Source organism: Hippopotamus amphibius, chromosome 8, assembly GCF_030028045.1.
Source record: "Hippopotamus amphibius kiboko isolate mHipAmp2 chromosome 8, mHipAmp2.hap2, whole genome shotgun sequence".
Classification (NCBI taxonomy): Eukaryota; Metazoa; Chordata; class Mammalia; order Artiodactyla; family Hippopotamidae; genus Hippopotamus; species Hippopotamus amphibius.
In genome coordinates, this window is record NC_080193.1 from 122,709,096 (window position 1) to 122,728,879 (window position 19,784).

The 19,784-nt window shown below is 37.9% G+C and overlaps 1 protein-coding gene across 3 annotated transcripts in view; it reads left to right on the forward strand.

The window, feature by feature from the left end:
- The window catches only part of ZNF385B (zinc finger protein 385B), a 305,087-nt gene extending 286,785 nt beyond the window's left edge, over positions 1-18,302 (forward strand). For 2 of the 3 annotated variants that reach the window (XM_057747107.1, XM_057747108.1), the window contains exons 5-8: positions 13,491-13,736; positions 14,539-14,717; positions 15,295-15,396; positions 16,813-17,273. In XM_057747107.1, the coding sequence (XP_057603090.1) occupies positions 13,491-13,736; positions 14,539-14,717; positions 15,295-15,396; positions 16,813-17,031 (746 nt within the window). In that variant the 3' untranslated portion in view covers positions 17,032-17,273. Of the gene's footprint in view, positions 1-13,490; positions 13,737-14,538; positions 14,718-15,294; positions 15,397-16,812 lie in introns of all 3 variants that reach the window. The other variant, XM_057747106.1, reaches the window with a different exon arrangement.
- The last annotated feature ends 1,482 nt before the right edge of the window (positions 18,303-19,784 follow it).

Below are 19,784 nucleotides of genomic sequence, written 5' to 3' on the forward strand. Positions count from 1 at the left end.
CCTGAAATGAGGCAATGGCACATGGTAGATGCTGAATAAATGTCTGCTGGATGAAAATGTGAATCAGACTGATAAAAGAGGTATTTAGAAGATAGTATCAATAAACTTTGGTCATTCATTAAATGTAGAAGATAAAAGATGGAAGAATTCAAGAGTTTTTGCTTACAATTCTAATATATACCATAATGTCATCAATTGATGTGGAGACTGCTTGGAAGGGTTCCTATGTGGAACAGCTCATCCATTCAGTATCAGGCGTGTTGAATTTGAAATACCCGGAAATATCTAGAAATAGATGTCCCACAGACTGTTAGGGAAAAGGGGGTCTTGAACCTGTGAGGAAGGTAGAGATTTCACCTGTGGATTTAGGAATCTATGTCAATGTGGCGGAGGAAGTCATTGGAGTGAATTAGATCACATGATGCTCAAGAAGGAGACAAGAAGTGACCTTGAGGAATGCCAACACTTAGGGACAGGCAGAAGCATAGGAGCAGGTGAACGGGTCCTGGAATGAGCTGTTACTGAGGCTGAAGGAGACTCAGGTGAGGGCAGTGTTGTGGGCATCAAGTGGGGAGAGCATTTCAGGAAGGAATTTGTGCCCAGTGCAAGAGAAGACTGAAGAGAGACCAATGGCTTTTGCAGGAGGGTAAGGATGGACAGGAAGAGAGGAAGTGGAAAGAGCCACCTCACAGGACCGCTTCACATTCACCGCCAAAGAGAAGATAAATGGAAAGCTCTAGGAGTGAACCAAGTTAGGGGATGACTTTGGAACATGGAACCTTTAGCATTTTGTAAACAGGAAGAACCCAGTAGAAAGAAAGCAGTCAGAGCTAGGAAAGATAGATGAGATTTAAAAGGTAGAGATTCCAGGTGGAAGCATATACCTTTTTCTCAGAGATGCAAACAAAATAAGTGCAGAGGGAAGAAACTGTAACATCAGTGGTAAACTCATCCAGCTTCCCCATTTCTCTCAGAAATAGGAGACCAAACATTTGCTTTTGAGAGATTTGCAATATTAATAGAGGACTTAAGAGAAAGGGTAAAGCTTCCATGGGGAAGCTGACTGACTATATGTATTTCCCTTATAGTATCACTGTTTTCCCATTTGTCTGATTTATTGACCTGTTCTCCAGGTATATAACTTTTTCTCTATATACATTTCTAATTAAGCAAATCTGTAAGCTTACAGAATTTAAAAATAAGTGTGTGTGGTTATTGCATTACCAAGAGAGCCCTGCTTTCAAAAACATCTTTTAAATAGTGCATTTAAAGTATTACTAGGGCTTCCTAGGTGGCGCAGTGGTTAAGAATCCGCCTGCCAATGCAGAGGTCACGGGTTCGATCCCAGCTCCGGGAAGATCCCACATGCCGCGGAGCAGCTAAGCCCGTGTGCCAAAAAAAAAAAAAAAAAAAAAAAAAATTAAAAAAAAAAAAATAAAGTATTACTAAATTTTCCAGGATCTTTTTGCACAACATTTCCCAAGAAAACATCTGATAAATAAAGGGAGGCAAACTAACTGTTATATTTGAACATTATCTGCAGTGTAGGTCTTTTCTTCCTACTCTTTTAACAGGTGCAGTCCTGTTAGACTACAAATGAATCTGCCTTTCTTTATGCATCCACTGATATAGCGATGATGCTCTAGCATCTGTACATCTCTAATTACATTTTGTTTTGCAAAGAACTCCAAGGTACCAAACTGGCTTATTCATCTTGCAGCTCATGTGCTGCTGCTTTCCCCCCCCCCTGAAAATCCATTAAGTATCTTAATGGAATTCTACGTTAAACTTTAAAATATCTGTCATCGGTTAGTGGTTTCTATCACTTGTACTGTGTCAAAGTTTAGATAAGGAGAAGACAAGTGAGGCAAAGGCTTAAGAAGTCTTCTGCAGCACAGGAGTTGACATACATACAGGTTTGCAGTGTTTCCTTGCCTGGTGCAGAACCCCTTGGGCTTTTCACCTTCATTCCTTGCAAGACCACGCTAAGAAAGTAGGTCCTCTGACTGACACCCATTAATTTCTTATTATTGAGAAAGTAGGAAGATAAAGCAGAAGAGAATGATTGCAGAATTCCATATCAAAGTGAACTAACTTGCTTTAATGAGTGTTGAGCAGTAATCTGGGCATTGCTTTGTTTTTTGAAATAATAATGAGATGCTGGACAAGGTGCTTGTGAAAACAGGAAAGAATATGACCAGCAGGCCTTTCACTGCATACCTCTGTTCCCTAATCCTTTTAGTGCAATATTAAGTATAAAAAGGAAAATTATTGTAAAAACCTGACAAGCAGTATCCTTCAGTGACCTCAGAAAGCACAAAATATGATTCTCTTGAAATTGTAGCCTTGATTTCCTGAGCACTTTTCTCAAGTTTTGGAACTCCTTTGCTATTCTAGAAAGCTTGTCTTGGAAAGACATTGGTAGGTGTCAATGAGCAAGGCTCATAGTTTTTCAAAAACTCTCCTACAAATGGTAAATGACTACACAATAAACAGGGAATCTGTTGCATTTTCACTGAAAGCAAAATACACATATTAAAACTCTATTCAGGGCTTTCCTGGTGGCGCAGTGGTTAAGAATCCACCTGCTAATGCAGGGCACATGGGTTCAAGTCCTGGTCCAGGAAGATCCCACATGCCGCGGAGCAACTAAGCCCCGTGCGCCACAACTACTGAGCCTGCGCTCTGGGGCCCGCAAGCCACAACTACTGAAGCCCACACACGTACAGCCCATGATCCACAACAAGAGAAGCCACTGCAATGAGAAGCCCGTGCACCACAAGGAAGAGTAGCCCCGACTCCCAGCAACTAGAGAAAGCCCGTGCACAGCTACGAAGACCCGATGCAGCTAATAAATAAATAAATAAATAAATAAATAAATAAATAAATTTGTTAAAAGAAAACAACCCTATTCAAAATTTAAGCCTTTTAAAACCATAATGATAAAAATAACATGCAAACGAATGAATAATATTGCTCCTAAAAATTTAAAAATTAAAATCATTGCTTTATTTAGGGCTTGGGATGTGAGCAGGGATTGTCCAGTTGTGGTGTTTTACTTTTAAAGACTGGTCCACATTTTTTTGTCAGTACTCAGTGATGAAAGACGTGGATTTAAATATCCACAGCCCCTGAGTATAGAACACAACCCATGACTTTGATCTCATCAGCATTACCTGTGAGTCGCTTAGGCCCGCACACTATCAGCTTTTCGTTGTGTCTTCCACCTGAAGCCCTGCCTCACCTTTACAATCTTCATGGCTCTTAGAGCCCAAGGAGAAAGTGGTAGCATTTTGCACATTTTCAGATTAAGGCAGCAATCACTTAAGTCACTTGCTTGAGGTTTATTATTCAGGAATGGAACAAGGCATAGCCAAGTTTTCCTGACCGACAGACCAGGAAGTTTGGTTACCATCCTAAATACCGTTATCTCTAATCTCAGTGAATGGTATCACCCACCATTCATCAAGTGTCCATGCCAAAACCTTGGTAGTAATCCTTGATTCCTCTCTTTCTCTGACACCCCAAATCTAATCAGTCAGTAAGTCTGGTTGTTTCTACCCACAAATATATCCTGAAGTACTGCTCAATTTTCTACCACCACCCTGATCCAAGCAACCATCAGCTCCCTTGCAGACACCTACAGTGGTCTCCAAACTGATCTCCCTGTGTTTATCCTCTCACAGGCTCTTCTCCACATAGAAGTCAAGATGATCTTATGAAAACATGACTCAGATCACCTCTCTCTCCTGCTCAGAAGTCACACTTAGATTACATCCAGGTTTCTCTCATGCTCTACCAGACTATATGTGATCTGGCCCCTGGTCATCTCCTTCACCTCACAGCCTGCATTCGCCCTCTCCTCCCTTTCCTTGATCTTGCTCGTTTCACTTCAAGGGTTTTGTACTTGCTAGTCTTTCCTCCTGGAATGCTCTTCTTCCCAGAATTCCTCTTATTTCTTTCAAGTGTCTGTCAAATATTACCTCTTCAGACAGGCTTGAACTGACTCTATTACCACGCCATGCTTTATTTTTCTTCTTAGTGCTATGAAACTATATATATATATATATATATATACACACACACACACACACACACACATACATATATATGCATAGTTATACATATATGTATATATTATACACATATTTATATATAATTTTATATATGATTATAATATGTAAAATATAAACATGTTTTATACATGCTTATATATAACGTGTTTTATAAATATATATAGAATAAAAGTATATGTGTGTATATACATATATACTTTTGGTGTCTCCCCCACTAAATAATTAATTTCATTGAGTCAAAGATTTGGTCTTTTCACCTCTAACTCTAGTGCGTAGAATAGTGTATACCATATCACAAGTACTCAATAATTATTAAATGTGTTGGATAGAGAGATGGCTATTTCCTTACAATATATTCTTAGATGGGACTTACTTGGTGAAATGGTATGAACTTCACGTATGTCTCACACTGGTTATGCTGCTTTGCACTCTAATCAAGCAGGTGCTATATCTTATCTTCCCCTCTTTTATAATTTTTAAATCTTTGCCATTTCTCAGTGGCAGAAAATGATACCTGTTAGTAGTTGTAATTCGTACAACTTGATAAATCAAGACGTGTTATCAAAAGCAAAAATGCAAGGAAATTTTTACTTCACATAGAGAATCAGAGACCTTCTTCTGGGTGTCCATTAACCTGGTTGGAAAATTAGCCAAGAAGTAAGAACTCAGAGAAGAAAAAACCTAAGCAAATTTTGTTTGAAATGCCTTTTTTAAAGGCATTTTGCTTGCTTTTTGCTTTCTTAGGTTACATGCAAAGTTGCAACCTTAAAGAAACTGTATTAAAACAGACTTATTTGTCTGGTTCTCAGCAAGTTTTGCATATAATGTGCATCACTTTGTATGGCATCACTTAACTAAGATATACAAAAATATTACCATCCACTCACCTTTATTCAACAATGTCAGGCCTTCAAGAAAGTATTACTGAGATTGAGCATTCTTAGTCTCTACTCCCTCAAGATAGAAGAGCAATAAGAAGCACTGGCTCAGAATTCAGAAGCCTGCATTTGAATCCATGCTCTACCATTTAGTAATTCAATGGCTGTGGGAAGTTACTTAATCTGTCTAAGCCTTGGTTGTTTTTTCTTTTTGAACAATTGTAGTTATAATACAACATTTTGAGAGAGAAAAGCATAGCACTACCCAGAAGATGATTTGTAATACATGTATCTGACAAAGGACTCCTGTTTGGACTATATAAAGAATTTCTAAAAATCAGTAAGAAAAATGCTGAGAATCTACTTTTTAAAAAATGAGCAAAACATTTGACCAAGCACTTCACAAAAGAAGATACACAATTAGCCTATAAAAATATACAAAGTTGTCCCCTATCATTAGATATTAGGGAAATACAAATTAAAACCACAATAAGGTACTAACACACCTCCACCAGAATGGCTAAAATCAAAAGAACTGAAAACACTGATACTGTTTGTTAGAGAGAATGTGGAACAATTGGAATTCTCATACATTACTCATAGAAATATAAACCAGTACAACCACTTTGGAAAACACTTCAGAATCTACTAAAGATATATAGATGATAGATAGATTAGATAGATAGATGATGATAGATAGATGATTGATAGATAGATAGATGACAGATAGATAGATAGATGATAGATAGATATAGATAGATAGATAGATAGATAGATAGATAGATAGATAGATAGATAGATGATAGATGGATGATAGAGATAGATAATATAAATGAGCACTTGTCTACCAAAAAAAGTATAAGAATGTTTATAGTAGCATTACTCAAAATAACCAAAAATTGAAAACTGAAGCATTTCAAACGCTCGTCAATATTAAAGTTGATAAATAAATTGTAGCATAGTCATACAGTGAATACTATCCAGCCATTAGGAAAAATACAAACTTCTATGTGCAACAATGTGGATGACTCTCATAGACATACTGTTGTGTGCAAGAAGACAGGCATAAAATAATATATATGGGTGATTCCATTCATATGAAGTTCAAAAATAGGTCTGATCTAAGTCGATAGATATGAGAGTGGCGGTTATCTCTGCGGGAAGAGGAAGTATCAGTTGCTTGGGGGTTCCCTGGAGCCTTCCAGGGTAACAGAAACATTCTATCTTTATATCTTATATATCAATATCTTAAATCATCTATATATCTTATCTCGTATGTTTACACAAATGTATACCTATGTATAAACTCGTTAAACTTTATGTAACTTACAGTACATAAGTTATACCTCAATAAAAAAGAAATTAAAATGTACAGATAGTAACAGTATCTACCTCATTAGAGTGTATGAAAAATAAATGAGGTAATGAATATAGGTTCTTACCACACTGCGTGGTCTATGATGAGTATTCAATTAGTCGGCTATTACTTTGTGATTATTATTGCTGCTTTTACTATCACTCTAAGATAATTGCCTGTAGCAGCTATTAGGCCATTTTTTTGTTCTACATAAAAGCAAATTTCTTGAAATAAGGATTGAGTCTCTGAATTCAGCTCCTACGAACCATGCTCCAACCAAATTAACAATATTAGTTGTGTACACAGACATAGAAAACAACTAATGGTTACTAAAGGGAAAAGGGGGGGATAAATGGGGAGTCTGAGATGAACATAGACACACTACTACATGTAAAATAGATAACCAACAAGGACCTACTGAACTATACTCAATATTTTGTAATATATCTATAAGGGAAAGGAATCTGAAAAAGAATAGATATATATGTATGTGTAACTGAATCATTGTGCTGTACACCTGAAACGAATACAACATTGTAAATCAACTATACTTCAATTAAAAACATATATACATATACACATAAAAGGAAGCTTGTTATCATGGTAAAGTTATTTTGTGTAAAAATTTTAACTCCCAAAAATGCATTTAGTTCAAGAGTTTTATTCCCTTTTAGAATTAAGAATTTTTTAAAAATTACTTTGAAACACAAATCATCGTTAATCTTATGAAAAGATATTCAACCTGTTATGTATAAGAAGAAATGCAAATCAAATCAACAATGAGATACTGTATTACATCTATCAGATTGGCAAAAACAATGAATGCTTAGGCTGGTAAAGGTACAGAGAAGCCAGCAATCTCTTACAAAGCTCTAAGAGTATTAATTTGTATAACCATCTGGAGGGCAATTTGGCAATGTGTATCACAAACTCAAAAATTCACATGCTCTTTGTCTCAGCAATTTCTCTTCAAAGTTTAGGTCGTGAGGAAACTGTCAGATAAGTATACAGAGATGTCTATATACAATGCTGTTTATATAAATGGTTTATTGAATATATGTGAATTCAGTAGAGTACAAACATGATTGCCTATATACTCTGTTGAATCTTCCTTTCTCATTCCTCAAAGAAATTGTCGGATATCAGAAAGTCTGGTCTTATCTGAAACTTTAGGCTCTTATCCAATTGAATACTCCCTTCCTCCCAGCTCAGGTTGAACCACGGGAAGAGGCATAGCCTGCCTTTTCTTTCTTCCCCATCATATCATTTCTGATCCTTGCCCTTTCCAATTTTTAGGGATAGGAGAAGTAATTGGAGGGGGTGTTGGTGGGGGGGATGTTGTTGTACTTAAGGACAATCATTGATGCCTTCTGCATGGTAGGTGTCCAGATGCTTCCCAAGAACCATGTGTAAGGTCTTCATGTGGTTCTTCCAGTCCTTCCCTGGTCCCCACCACCAGAAGTCCACACCTCAGGCTCTTGCTGCCAGGGTCTTGGTGATCAGCCTTCTTGTGTCTGTACCAATAATATGGTTCAAGCCTGGCCATCTTTCAAGATGTCCTGTTGACCCAAAGAAAACCCATTCAGCCATACAAAACTGAGATTGCAGGTTCTTTGAGTTCTAACGCTTCCCAGCCCCATCTCTCTCTAACCTTCCTTTCCTCTACCTCCCCTGGTATGAGGGGCAGATCACCAAGTCCTGAAGTTGTCTGACAGGGGAATGAAATACCAGTGTCTCTTCTTATATGTACTTCTAGCTTTACTTATTTGACTGGATTTAGAAACCTCCAAGCAGGCCAGAGACTTATAGTGCCAGTCCTCCAATCCCTATATCGTCCAAGGAGGTGGGTGATATGGCGTTGATAGCAGGATGAGTTCTACTACCTTTTGTAAATGCTACCGCTTTGTGTCTGGGAGTTCTTTGGCAACTTTCTCTAAGATACTGAGTTACTTGGTACCAATTACTTTCAGTTTTGGGTTGTGTCCTTCATTCTGAGGCAACAGAAGTCCCACTCAGTATCTTTTTAACATTAGTAAAAGTGCAAACCAGAAATAACACAAATATCAAAAGATTTGTTGAATAAATTATAGTACATCCATATAAGTAAATATCATTTGGTGTTATAAATCATGATCCAATTCTATCTATATTTATTGATGTGGAAAGATATTCTTGATTTGTTGCTAAGAGACAAATATTAGTTACAGAATATTATATTTCTGTCTATTCATATATACGATTGTGTAAAAAAAATAGTGTGGAGTAATAGATATCAAAACATAATCATTCCAGGTCAAGGATCAGCAAACGACCACCTTCAGGCTAAATCTAGCCTGCTGCCTATTTTTTGTAAATAGAGTTTGTTGAATCACATGTGCAAGTGGCTGCTTTCCTGCTATAATAGCAAAGTTTAGTACAATGTTGAAACAGAGACAACATGGCCTAGAAAGCTCACTGTAGTTACCATCTAGTGATTTACAGAAAAAGTTTGTTGGCTTTTATTTTAGATGATAGAATTGTGGATGATTTTAATTTTTTTAAATCTTTGACTTTTTTCTATATCAAACATTAATTTGTTGTATAAAACATGTCTGTTAGTAAACCATTGAAACCTGATTAGACAAAACTTCTTATATTGATAACATTAAACTCAAGAGTAAACCCCATAAGTGAAATCAAAACTTGATTATAGCTTCCAAAGTTCTACTTCAAAATAAGATCGATGATGTAGTTAGAATATTACTTTGTTTTCAAAGTTAAGACCTATAAATGGACATGACTCTTCTAGTTACCAACAGGATTAGTTTCTGAAAACTGTTTTCAGACTTCTGGCATGTTCTTTTCATCTTCTGTGTTAGAGTATTAGTGCTCTGAGGCTGTATTTGAGTAAAGTAGTACTAAGCTGGGTTAATTTGACTAAAATATTTGGAATAAAAAATAAGAGTGACAGAATATTTAAGACTGATTTCTTTCACCTGGTTTATCAACTGGATATGAAAACAGTTCGAAAAAGAGAGATGTTCAGAATGTTTAGAGCTTTGGAAAATAAGTGAGTCAGGGTGGGACCTCCTAAGAAGGCTGTTTTGAGGAACTAAATTCACTGGGATGCATAAATTATGGGTATTTGTTTCAAAGGGCAATTCTGATGTAGCTTAGCAAATTTTGCTTCAAAATCCTGTAGGATAAAATTTTTTAAAAGGTGTTTGAGCATGAAAAAAAAAAAAAAAGGTGTTTGAGCAATCAGGAAATAATTAAGACAGTCAGAAGGCCTGCTAATGAACATTAGGTGAGGGAATACTTGAAAATGGAATTCATATTCACCAGAAGTTCCAGGTGACATGCATCTTTATTAAAAGAAACAGAAGTAAACAGTACATTAATTAAACTTTCAAACACACAAAATAAGAAGGCTTTAAAAATGCCAGTAAGGGAAGAGAAATAATGGACTTTGATAAAAATATCAAACAATTAAAATGAGAAATAATAAAATTAGGCTTTGATGCTTATAAGTTTACCCATCCAGAAAGAATGCCACAATTTAAATAAATTATCGCATCAGGGACTTTCCTGATTTTAGCGTCTGTCTTATTGACTAGCTAGTATCAATCCAGCAGCAGAAATTCCTGAATGTGATGGAGCCATTTATACACATTTAAAATATGTTCCTAATATTCTCAAGGATTAAGACTCTGATCTATCCAGGGCATAAAAACTAAAACATAATTTATCTAAATGTTAAGTCATGTAAATTGTAAACACTCCATACCTCTTAATATTTTTTAAAAGGGAAACAGCTACCCTTAGCATCTACTTTAATAGTTTTAAAATATACTCTGCCCTCTGACTCAGTCCATCTTTATAATAATATCTCCCATTACACCTGTTGTCATCTTCTATGCTCACCTACCAGGTATTCACCAGCAAACCCCAAGCTTTCTAACACCTAAGCATTTCCTCATGTTTCCACTTCTAACCACTCACTTCCTACTCCTTTTCACCCATTCTATGCTTATCTAAATCTGATCTTCAAAACCCATCTTCAAAACCTAGACAGAATGCCACTCCTTTATGAAGAATGTCTTTCTTCCTAACCAAAAGTAATTACTTCCAATTCTATGCTCTCATGCCTCTTGCCAGTTTCTATCATAAATTAGAGATCTCTGAATGACTATCTCATTTCCCCGCTAAACTATTACTTTCTTAAAGTCTACACCTACTTTATTTCCTATGCTCTTCAGTGTCTAGCACATTGTCATCAATTAGCATATTATTAATATGCACTTGTTATTTACTCATATGCATGAGTAAATGACCTCTTTTGAAAAGGAGACGTAAAAAGGAAATCTGTGTACTTTTTCTTAAAGAGACAGGGATATAGAGAAAAAGATATAATTCTGTCCATCTTCTCAATGTAACCTGAATCAGATGATTGTTGAATTGCATAGGTATTTCCGTTTAAGGCAAATATGCTTAAAAACTAAACTATAATTGTAAAACAAAGCAACAGCTCTTTTTACATCTCCAGGAGACTGATGTATGCCTTTTATAATGTTAATGCTATATGAAGTCCTCTCTTTGTGCAGGAAGATTAATACATTACATGGTGAATAGTTAGAGAAAACATCATGTTCATTTGTGCTACCTACTAATCTGTGGGACATTATTTAATATTGATAAGCCTCAGTTTCCACATTTTTAAGGTAGGAATAATCGTTGTCAGCCTTATCTTTTTCACAAGTTTGTTGTAAGAGATAAAAAGATAATGTAAGTGATAACACTTTGTAAATTATAAAATTCTATTTAAGAGTATAGGAGGGAGATCAACATAAGGGACATTAAAATAGTGATATGAATAAAAGACTGAGTGAGTAAATGACTAAAACATGTCAGATTCTTTAGGTCAAATTTATATAAAATATCTTATGAAATGCTTGAAGCCAGGAAGGATTTTGCTATGCAATAACATAAGCTTCCATCACAAGAAACTGAATAATTTCATAGGGGCAAATCTTAAGATTACTGAACTATTTTGCTGCTTTGTGAGGTCTATAAAATTTCAAATTCAATCTGAGGGATTCTTACAGATAAGAGAGTTCGAGGACTGAAATAATCTTCAATCTAATTTACCTACTATTACCATTTAGGAAGAATGATTTTACTTCCTTCTCTCCTACTATTGAGGTCAGTTTAGTAAAAGTCTGAGATATTTTCCATCATACTTCGTGGCATCCTGAAGTTTCAATAAACTTGCTGAAAAGGAATACAGATTGTGGAAACCAAGGATTAAAAGGGATCTGAGCCTTCCTTTATTCCAAACACCACGCAGACCTGGAATTCATCTCTAGTATCCCTACTGTGTCTAGTCTTGACCTGGATGGATCCAACTCAGGAAAAGGGATGGAAATCAACAGCTGGTCCCTAAATCAATTAAGTAGAAGTATGATCTCCCCTCATTTTTTAATATTTTATTTTTTTTAATTTTTCTTTTCTTTTATTTATTATTATTATTATTGTTATTTTGGCTGCATTGGGTCTTTGTTGCTGCGCACAGGCTTTCTCTAGTTGCGGCGAGTGGGGGCTACTCTTCGTTGCGGAGCACGGGCTCTAGGCACGTGGACTTCAATAGTTGTGGCACGTGGGCGCAGTAGTTGTGGTGCATGGAATTAGTTGCTGTGCAGCCTGTGGGATCTTTCCAGCCCAGGGATGGAACCGTGTCCCCTACATTGGCAGGCAGATTCTTAACCACTGCACCACCAGGGAAGTTCCTCCCCTCCTTTTTGATGTGTGTGAAAGCGCTGGCTTGCCCCATATACAGAAGAGACACACAGAACCTTATTGCTGTTCCCCTCATCATTCCTTCCCCTTTGGTCATCCAGGTCCATGGTACACAGTTCCAAATTAGCTAGGGCAGTTAACAAATTTTCAGTTTTAATCGCCTTTCTTTCTTAGTGAGAGAGTATCAGCATATCTACAGACATTTTCTAAGAGCAAGGCTGTACTAGGATTAAACTTGTGATGGATTTTTGCGATTGCCTTAGAAGTTCCAGCTTCTTTCCCAAAGGAGCCACTGAACAGAGCTTGTCTTGAATAGCAAATGAACCCTGAAGTGTTAGATTCTATTAAAGTCACTTTGACCCCTCTTATAGACTGCACATGGGCCTTGAGGATTATAAACATTTAGTAGCTACATGATGAAAATGCCAAGATGTCTGCACATGATTTGGCTAATCCTCATATTGTGCTTGTGGTTAATGTCATTATTTAAAACTTATGATTCAGACTGGCAGTAATTAATAACTATAATAAATGGAATCTTTGAATCTTGTATTCTGGATAAATTGCATTGCCATTCAAAGAGCAGCAAAAACTTAACTGATCATAACCAAAATTAACCATGTTTCTTCCCTCCCCTTTGCCCTACACCCCAAGGTTAAAATTTTAACTTAGTGTAAAAAATGAATTTTAACTTTATGTTCATGTCATAATTAAAACATGAGTAGTCAAATGAAACTATCATTACATGTCTTATTTCATGTTACTATCATATCATTTAATCAGATTGGATGGTAGCTGGTTTCCCTATATATTAAAGGAACATAATTTACAACTCAGGGATATCAGACAGAAAGTTACCTGCTGCAAGTGGGAGAACAAAGACGTTTTTCATGAGTCATCACGATCTTGGGGTGACCTGATATGGAAACCGATGCCATGGAGTTCTTTTTCAATCAAGTTCAATGAACTAACATATGTGCTGGGGAAAAAACTACATATAGAAAACAAATTTATGGTTACCAAAGGGGAAGGGGGGGGGCAGAGAAGGATAAATTAGGAGTTTGGGATTAACATATACATACTACTATATATAAAATAGATAATCAACAAGGACCTACTGTATAGCACAGAGAACTCTACTCAATATTCTGTAATAACCTATTTGGGAAAAGAACCAGAAAAAGAATGGATATATGTGTATGTATAACTGAATCACTTTGCTTTACATCTGAAACTAACACAACGTTGCACTGATAAATCAACTATACTCCAATATAAAATAAAAATTAAAAAGAAATTATTACATATAGAAATCTGATTTCTATTTTTAATTCCTTTATGTCAATTTGTCTGTGTCTGTATGGTATACGAGGCCTTAACATTCTCTCTCTGTGTCTCTCTTAGAAGATAAAGGGAAGTTAAAAGTCCACAGTTCTAGTCAAGCATCAAGCTCTGAAGGTGGCTCATTTCTCCTCAAACCTGGCACAACACCCCTGCCCCCTGGAGCAGCCACTTCTCCCTCTAAGAGCACAAATGGAGCTCCTGGTACTGTTTCTGAATCTGAAGAAGAAAAAGCCAAAAAATTACTTTATTGTTCACTATGCAAAGTGGCTGTGAACTCCCTGTCACAGCTAGAAGCACACAACACAGGTTAGCAGCTATCGTTTGAATTTAAATAATGTTCATAACAAGATCCAACTTTTCGCATCAGAATACCTTATCTTATGTTGTTCAAACATTAGGTTTGTTCAGTCTTCTCCACTTTTTTGATTCAAAGGAGTGATTTTAAGAAAAGTACGATATGACAACTTTAGAAACAGCAAGGCAAAAGCAGCTTGGAGATAAAACTTGTTGTGTTCTTTATTTTCTCAAAAGCAGCTAATACTTCCCAAAACTCATTATGATGAAGTGATAGAAATGAAGACAAATGTCTATGTACAATGTTCACTGCAACACACTTCTAAGAGAAAAAAATGGAAACAACCTAAAAGTCCCTCAGTAGGGAAATGTTGAGCGAATTATAGTAACCCAATATGATAGAATATATTACTCAGCCATTAAAGTGTAATTATAAGAAAATATGTGTATGATTTGATATGTGAAATTTTCAGGATATTTAATTAACATGATCTCAATTTTGAAAATATATTTTTTAATATACCTAAAAAGAAGCTGAAAATAAATACACTAAAATGATAACAGTGGTTATCTCTGGGTGGTGAAAATAGAGGTAATATTTATTTTCTTATGCTTCTCTATATTTTCCATATTTTCTTTATTATATACTCATGGTTCCCTATTATTTTTACAGTGGAAATGTGATAAATCTATAATTAGCATTAAAACCATCATTAAAAAAAAAGTCTTGGGGAATTCAGCCTGACAATAAGCTTTTTAAGAGCTCCCTGTAGTTCTTAAATAGCTGTTTAATATATGCTTCTTTCTGTCTTAGGATCGAAACACAAGACCATGGTTGAAGCTCGTAATGGGGCTGGTCCAATTAAGTCCTACCCTAGACCTGGATCAAGATTAAAGATGCAGAATGGCAGTAAGGGGTCAGGACTTCAGAACAAGACATTTCATTGTGAAATCTGTGATGTTCACGTTAATTCAGAAATTCAACTCAAACAGGTACACGTATCCTGAATTAGTAGTCACTGTTACTTGGGGTCACCCTTTGCCTGTGAATCTCCTAACCTATATAACGGTGCTCACAGTTAAACTTCCTAACCTTATAGGATGCCTGTGATGTACAACATGCAGGTGCTATGTATGTGGAAGAAAAAGTTAGTACCAAATATCTATGCACCTACTATTACTATATGTCACATTCTGGGCTTGGTGTTAGAGACCAGTGAGCACAACGGTCACCTGGAGCTGACAGCTGAGCAGGAATTTCTAGGACGGTAAATATTCAGCCTGTCGTCCACAGACCCAAAATCTGCTTAGGGAGACAGACCCATCAGTCACGGTGGTAATCCCAGGCAATGCTGGAGGAGTGCTACAGAGAAAGGAAAGGGAGAGGGGCTTTACACTAGAGTGGAGAGCAAATCTTAATTTAGAGAGTATGGTGATCTGACCCACACCACCATGGAACCACGGACCTAGACCTGGGAACGGAGGAACCAGCTACCTCTGTCTAGGAAATATATTTTACCTGGCATAAACCTCACATGTAGATCCAGCTAATGCATCAAACTTTTTTCAGCACATTTCTAGCCGAAGGCATAAGGATCGAGTTGCAGGGAAACCGTTGAAACCGAAATACAGCCCTTACAACAAACTCCAGCGGAGCCCAAGCATATTAGCAGTAAGTTTACCTCGCCTGCTCATCTGTTTTGTGGGGCAGCCTTGCTGGCTGGGGCAGGAACTGTGGGTAAGGAGGGCCTAGGGACTAATTGGTCCTGAAAGGGTTTTGAATTTAAATAGCCCTCATAGAGAGAAGTTTTAGAATCAACTTAGTTCCTGCTGGAGGACACCTTGAAGAAAGCTTCCTTAGAAAAAAAAAAAACCTCTTTAAGGGCTAATACCTTACTCTTCACCAGGACCTTTGCAAGAAGAGTGCCTTCTTCAGCATATAAAGAAAAGTAAAGGCTTGGGAACGAGGGCAGCGATGCCTGAGGAATCTTGGAACATGTTAAACCTGGGGAAGGGATTGCTTTCCAAAAACAAATTCCATCTATTTAATGTCCTCCTCCTTTCTGGGGTGCTCCCCCCACTTTCCAGAACGTGCAGTGCCTGTGTGTATTCCCTTTCCCTGTCTAGCAAGCATGTTCATAGTCAGCCTGTCTTACCTACACTCAATATGTGCTATTTTCAGTTTCTGTGCAAAAATATTAACGGGCTCCACCAATAGATGTCATATAAATACCCAGATGGATGGATTTCCTAATCTCCCTGGGACTCAGCCCAGTGTGGCGTTCTATCTGAGGCTGAAAGCTGGGACTGGCCAGCCGGAGGCGATACTGACATTACCTCCAGCTTTTCCAAAGCTCTCTTGATGCTGCAAGCAGGTGTTACGTGCATTAAACAAATTCAACTTGCAAAGCTGTCCTCCTGATTGCAAAAGAGAGGCATTAAGGACTGATTTCTTACTTCACAGGAAGATTCCACCTTGGGATTCCTTTTAGATAGAGAAAGCTTCTGGCCCACCACCAATCATTGCCAATGACAGATTTGAGTTAGCTGCAGTTTTTCAAGGAATACTTTTTAAGTGGCCAGAGAGGTGTAAACTGACTTTGTTTTCATGACCTTCAGGGGTCCCCAACGTCCCAAACTCCAGTTACCTAACCCAGTGCGGCTCTTTTAAGCTCTGAAGTGAAGGGTAATGGTTATTTTCCAAAAAGCCTCATTTTGGTTTAAGACAAGCCAGAATTTTGAAATGAGCTCCATAACCTAAGCAGGAAACCTCCTGGGTATGTTTGTTTTTTCCTTGTGGGCAGCAGCATAAAATAGCTCCAGTATCTATTCAGAGAGGCTTTCCTCTGTCCTAGTGCCCAGGGGCAAGGACCACCAGAAAAGAGTTGCAATGGAAACACATCAAAGTAAAGGTATGCCAAGAGTCTTTGACACCAGCTTTGTGAAAATAAGCATGCCTTGACTTCTGAGAGTCAAGATTTTTAAATTTTAACTTCTGAAAGTCCTCTTTTACTTGTGAAAATATATCTGTGCTGCTGTTATTCAAAACAATCTCCCCACCCCACTTCTGGTTTTCTCCCTCTATTAGGCAAAACTTGCATTCCAGAAGGATATGATGAAGCCCTTGGCCCCGGCCTTCCTGTCCTCGCCCCTGGCGGCGGCGGCGGCAGTGTCCTCCGCGCTGTCACTGCCACCCCGGCCGTCGGCCTCGCTCTTCCAGGCTCCAGCCATCCCGCCAGCTCTGCTGAGGCCGGGCCACGGCCCCATCCGCGCCACTCCCGCCTCCATCCTCTTCGCCCCGTACTAACGTCTGCAAGCCCCCAGACGGCTGAGGCCAGTAGGAAAGTAGAGCAGGAAAGCCGAAAGGATTCAGCAATTTGAGCATTTCGTGTTGCCGTGCCCCACCCAGCTGCAAAATGCAGCGTAGCTTCGGAGCCCCGACTCCAAAGCGTAAGTCACTAGATTCAAGAGTGCTTTTAGCAGCCGCTCCTATAATTTCGGAATCTGAGCAGCACAAAGCTTTATCTCCCTAGTCCTTCCCCTTGCCCTACCCCATTCAATTTGTGTATCTGAGATATTTGGTTTCTTGCAAACGTACCGGTCAGAAAAATATATATATATATATACATATATATCATTCTCTGACTATTTTTCCATGGGTGTGATCTGGCTTAGAAACAATATGGAATATTTTCCTGACAGACTTGAAAACTAGGGTCTTCCTCACACGTCTGTAAATAATCCTGGAATCCAACTGGGCACATTCTAGTGTGGAACAAAAATAGATGAACACAAGTGCTTACTTGTGGATACCATTTTACCAACGGATCACAGCGTTTTCTTCTCGGTGTACTATTGTTGACAGGGATTGTGTACTGTTTTCGACCCAAGTACTGTTGTATCCTGTGTAGTACTAGATCTGTATCTCTTGTCCGAATTAAACATTTTTAGTTGCTGTGTAAATGTTAGGAAGCAAAGTAGCTTTGAATTTTCTCTTTTAGAGAACAAAAGATAATGTATTTTCTTTATTTTACATTTTATTTGGTGATATTTAAATGAAATAGAAAGCCATATAACATAGCTCTAATGACTACCTGTCTGCTATTTTTGTTTAACTTATTTTGTAGCTTCCTCACCATTTTGAGTTGCTAAGCACACGTATACAAACAGAAAAAGAGCTTCCTAAATTGCACATTTTTGCACCTCTTGTGCATTCTGCAAGGAGACAATGAACCCATGTATTTCTACGTCATTATCTTCTTCATTTTTAACCTGTTTTCGTTTGTAACGATGCTACATAATTTTGTGGCTCCCTAATGCAATAATGTACAGAAGATAAAAAAAAATTTATAATTGAACAATCTGTCTTTCTGTTCACTGACTCTGTTGCAGGTCATGCTCCCATGCCCCCGTTTCTAAGCTGATATCAACAAGACTGGAATGTTTGTGATATCAGGGGTGAGAGGTATCATAAGACAGCAAAATAGAGGGAACTCTTTTCGAGCATCTATATCTGCAATCTGTAAATGGTAAAATGTCTGTGTATTTTTTTAAATGTACCTTTTCAATAAAAGTACAGAAAATAAAAATCTGTATTTTCAAAGTTATTTTCTCTTGAGACACGTCCAATTTGAAAGCATCTGATGAAGGATTTTCAGTAGGTGCAAAGATTGCTTCTTACATATTTAGCATTTTCAGTTCTTATTTGCAGCATACTTGTTTGTCATGTTTATTCATTACTGTTCACAGCATCTGCATGAAGCGAGACTTTACTGCTGTTTTCCCTCTGAATCTCTAAGAAGTTGGACCAAAGTGAGTGTGGCCCAAAATCACAGTGGCAACTTGCCAAACATTATGACACAATTTTTAAACATTCTGCGAGTCTTCTAAATCCCTAACTCATCTTTTCTTCATGTCCAACACAATCCTCTCTTTTTAGAGGATTTGATTCCACTCCTCCCTTTTGACCTTCTCTAATCAGCCAACCCTTCTTTTCTTCTGCCTCATTCTGGTTTTCTGCGTAAAGAGCAATATATCATTGTTTTTTCTCGTTATCTGCTTAATGAGCTACTCTAATACATAGTGGCTTAAAATAAAACCATTTTATTATATCATGATTTCAGGGGTCAGGAATTACAGCAAGTCTTGACTGGGCTGTTCTGTTCCCCGAGTCCTCAATAAGAGGTCCCTGGGTGGTATTCGGCTGGTGGGTGGGCTGGTGTGGAAGCCAAGATAGCTTTGCTCATATGTCTGTCTGGATGGAGGGCCTGGGAGGCTGGACTCTACTGGAACAGTCTACCAGAGGGCGTTTGGGTGGTCTTCCAAGCTAGGTGGGCTCAGGTAGTTACACAGTAACTCAGGGCTCCCAGAGAGAGCATTTGAGGAGGTTCTGGGTGGAAGTCAAAAATCTTCCTATAAAACTGTCTCAAAACTCCCAGCACATCACTTATGCTGCATTCTATTGATCAAGCAAGTTACTGAGAGCAATCCAGATTCAAGCAGAAGGAGATTATTCACTTTCCAACATGAAGAAGAGTAAGGAATTTATGACCATCTTTAACCTACTTCTCTGTTATAGAATTTTGAGGGGAGTGTTAATAGCTTTGTAACTATTATACATTCTCTCATCCCCCATCTTAAGTCCAAACTATGTCAATTTTTTAACTTAAGAAGAATTGGGGTGGGAGTAGGACCTAAATTCTCATTTCTAAAAAGTTAAGGCCAGTGGATGGCTGTGCAGCTGTGATACGTGGCCACAGACTTCCTCTATCAAAGAGTTAATCCGACTGTTTGAAAATTGCTGGCCTCAATATTTTAGGCTTATAATCAGATTAGTTTAAGAGTCCATTAAGATTCCAGTTTGAGGGGCTTCCCTGGTGGCGCAGTGGTTAAGAATCCGCTTGCTAATGCAGGGGACATGGGTTTGAGCCCTGCTCCACGAAGATCTCACATGCCATGGAGCAACTAAGCCTGTATGCCACAACTATTGAGCCTGCACTCTAGAGCCCGTGAGCCACAACTATTGAGCCCATGTGCCACCGCAATGAAGAGCCTGTGCAC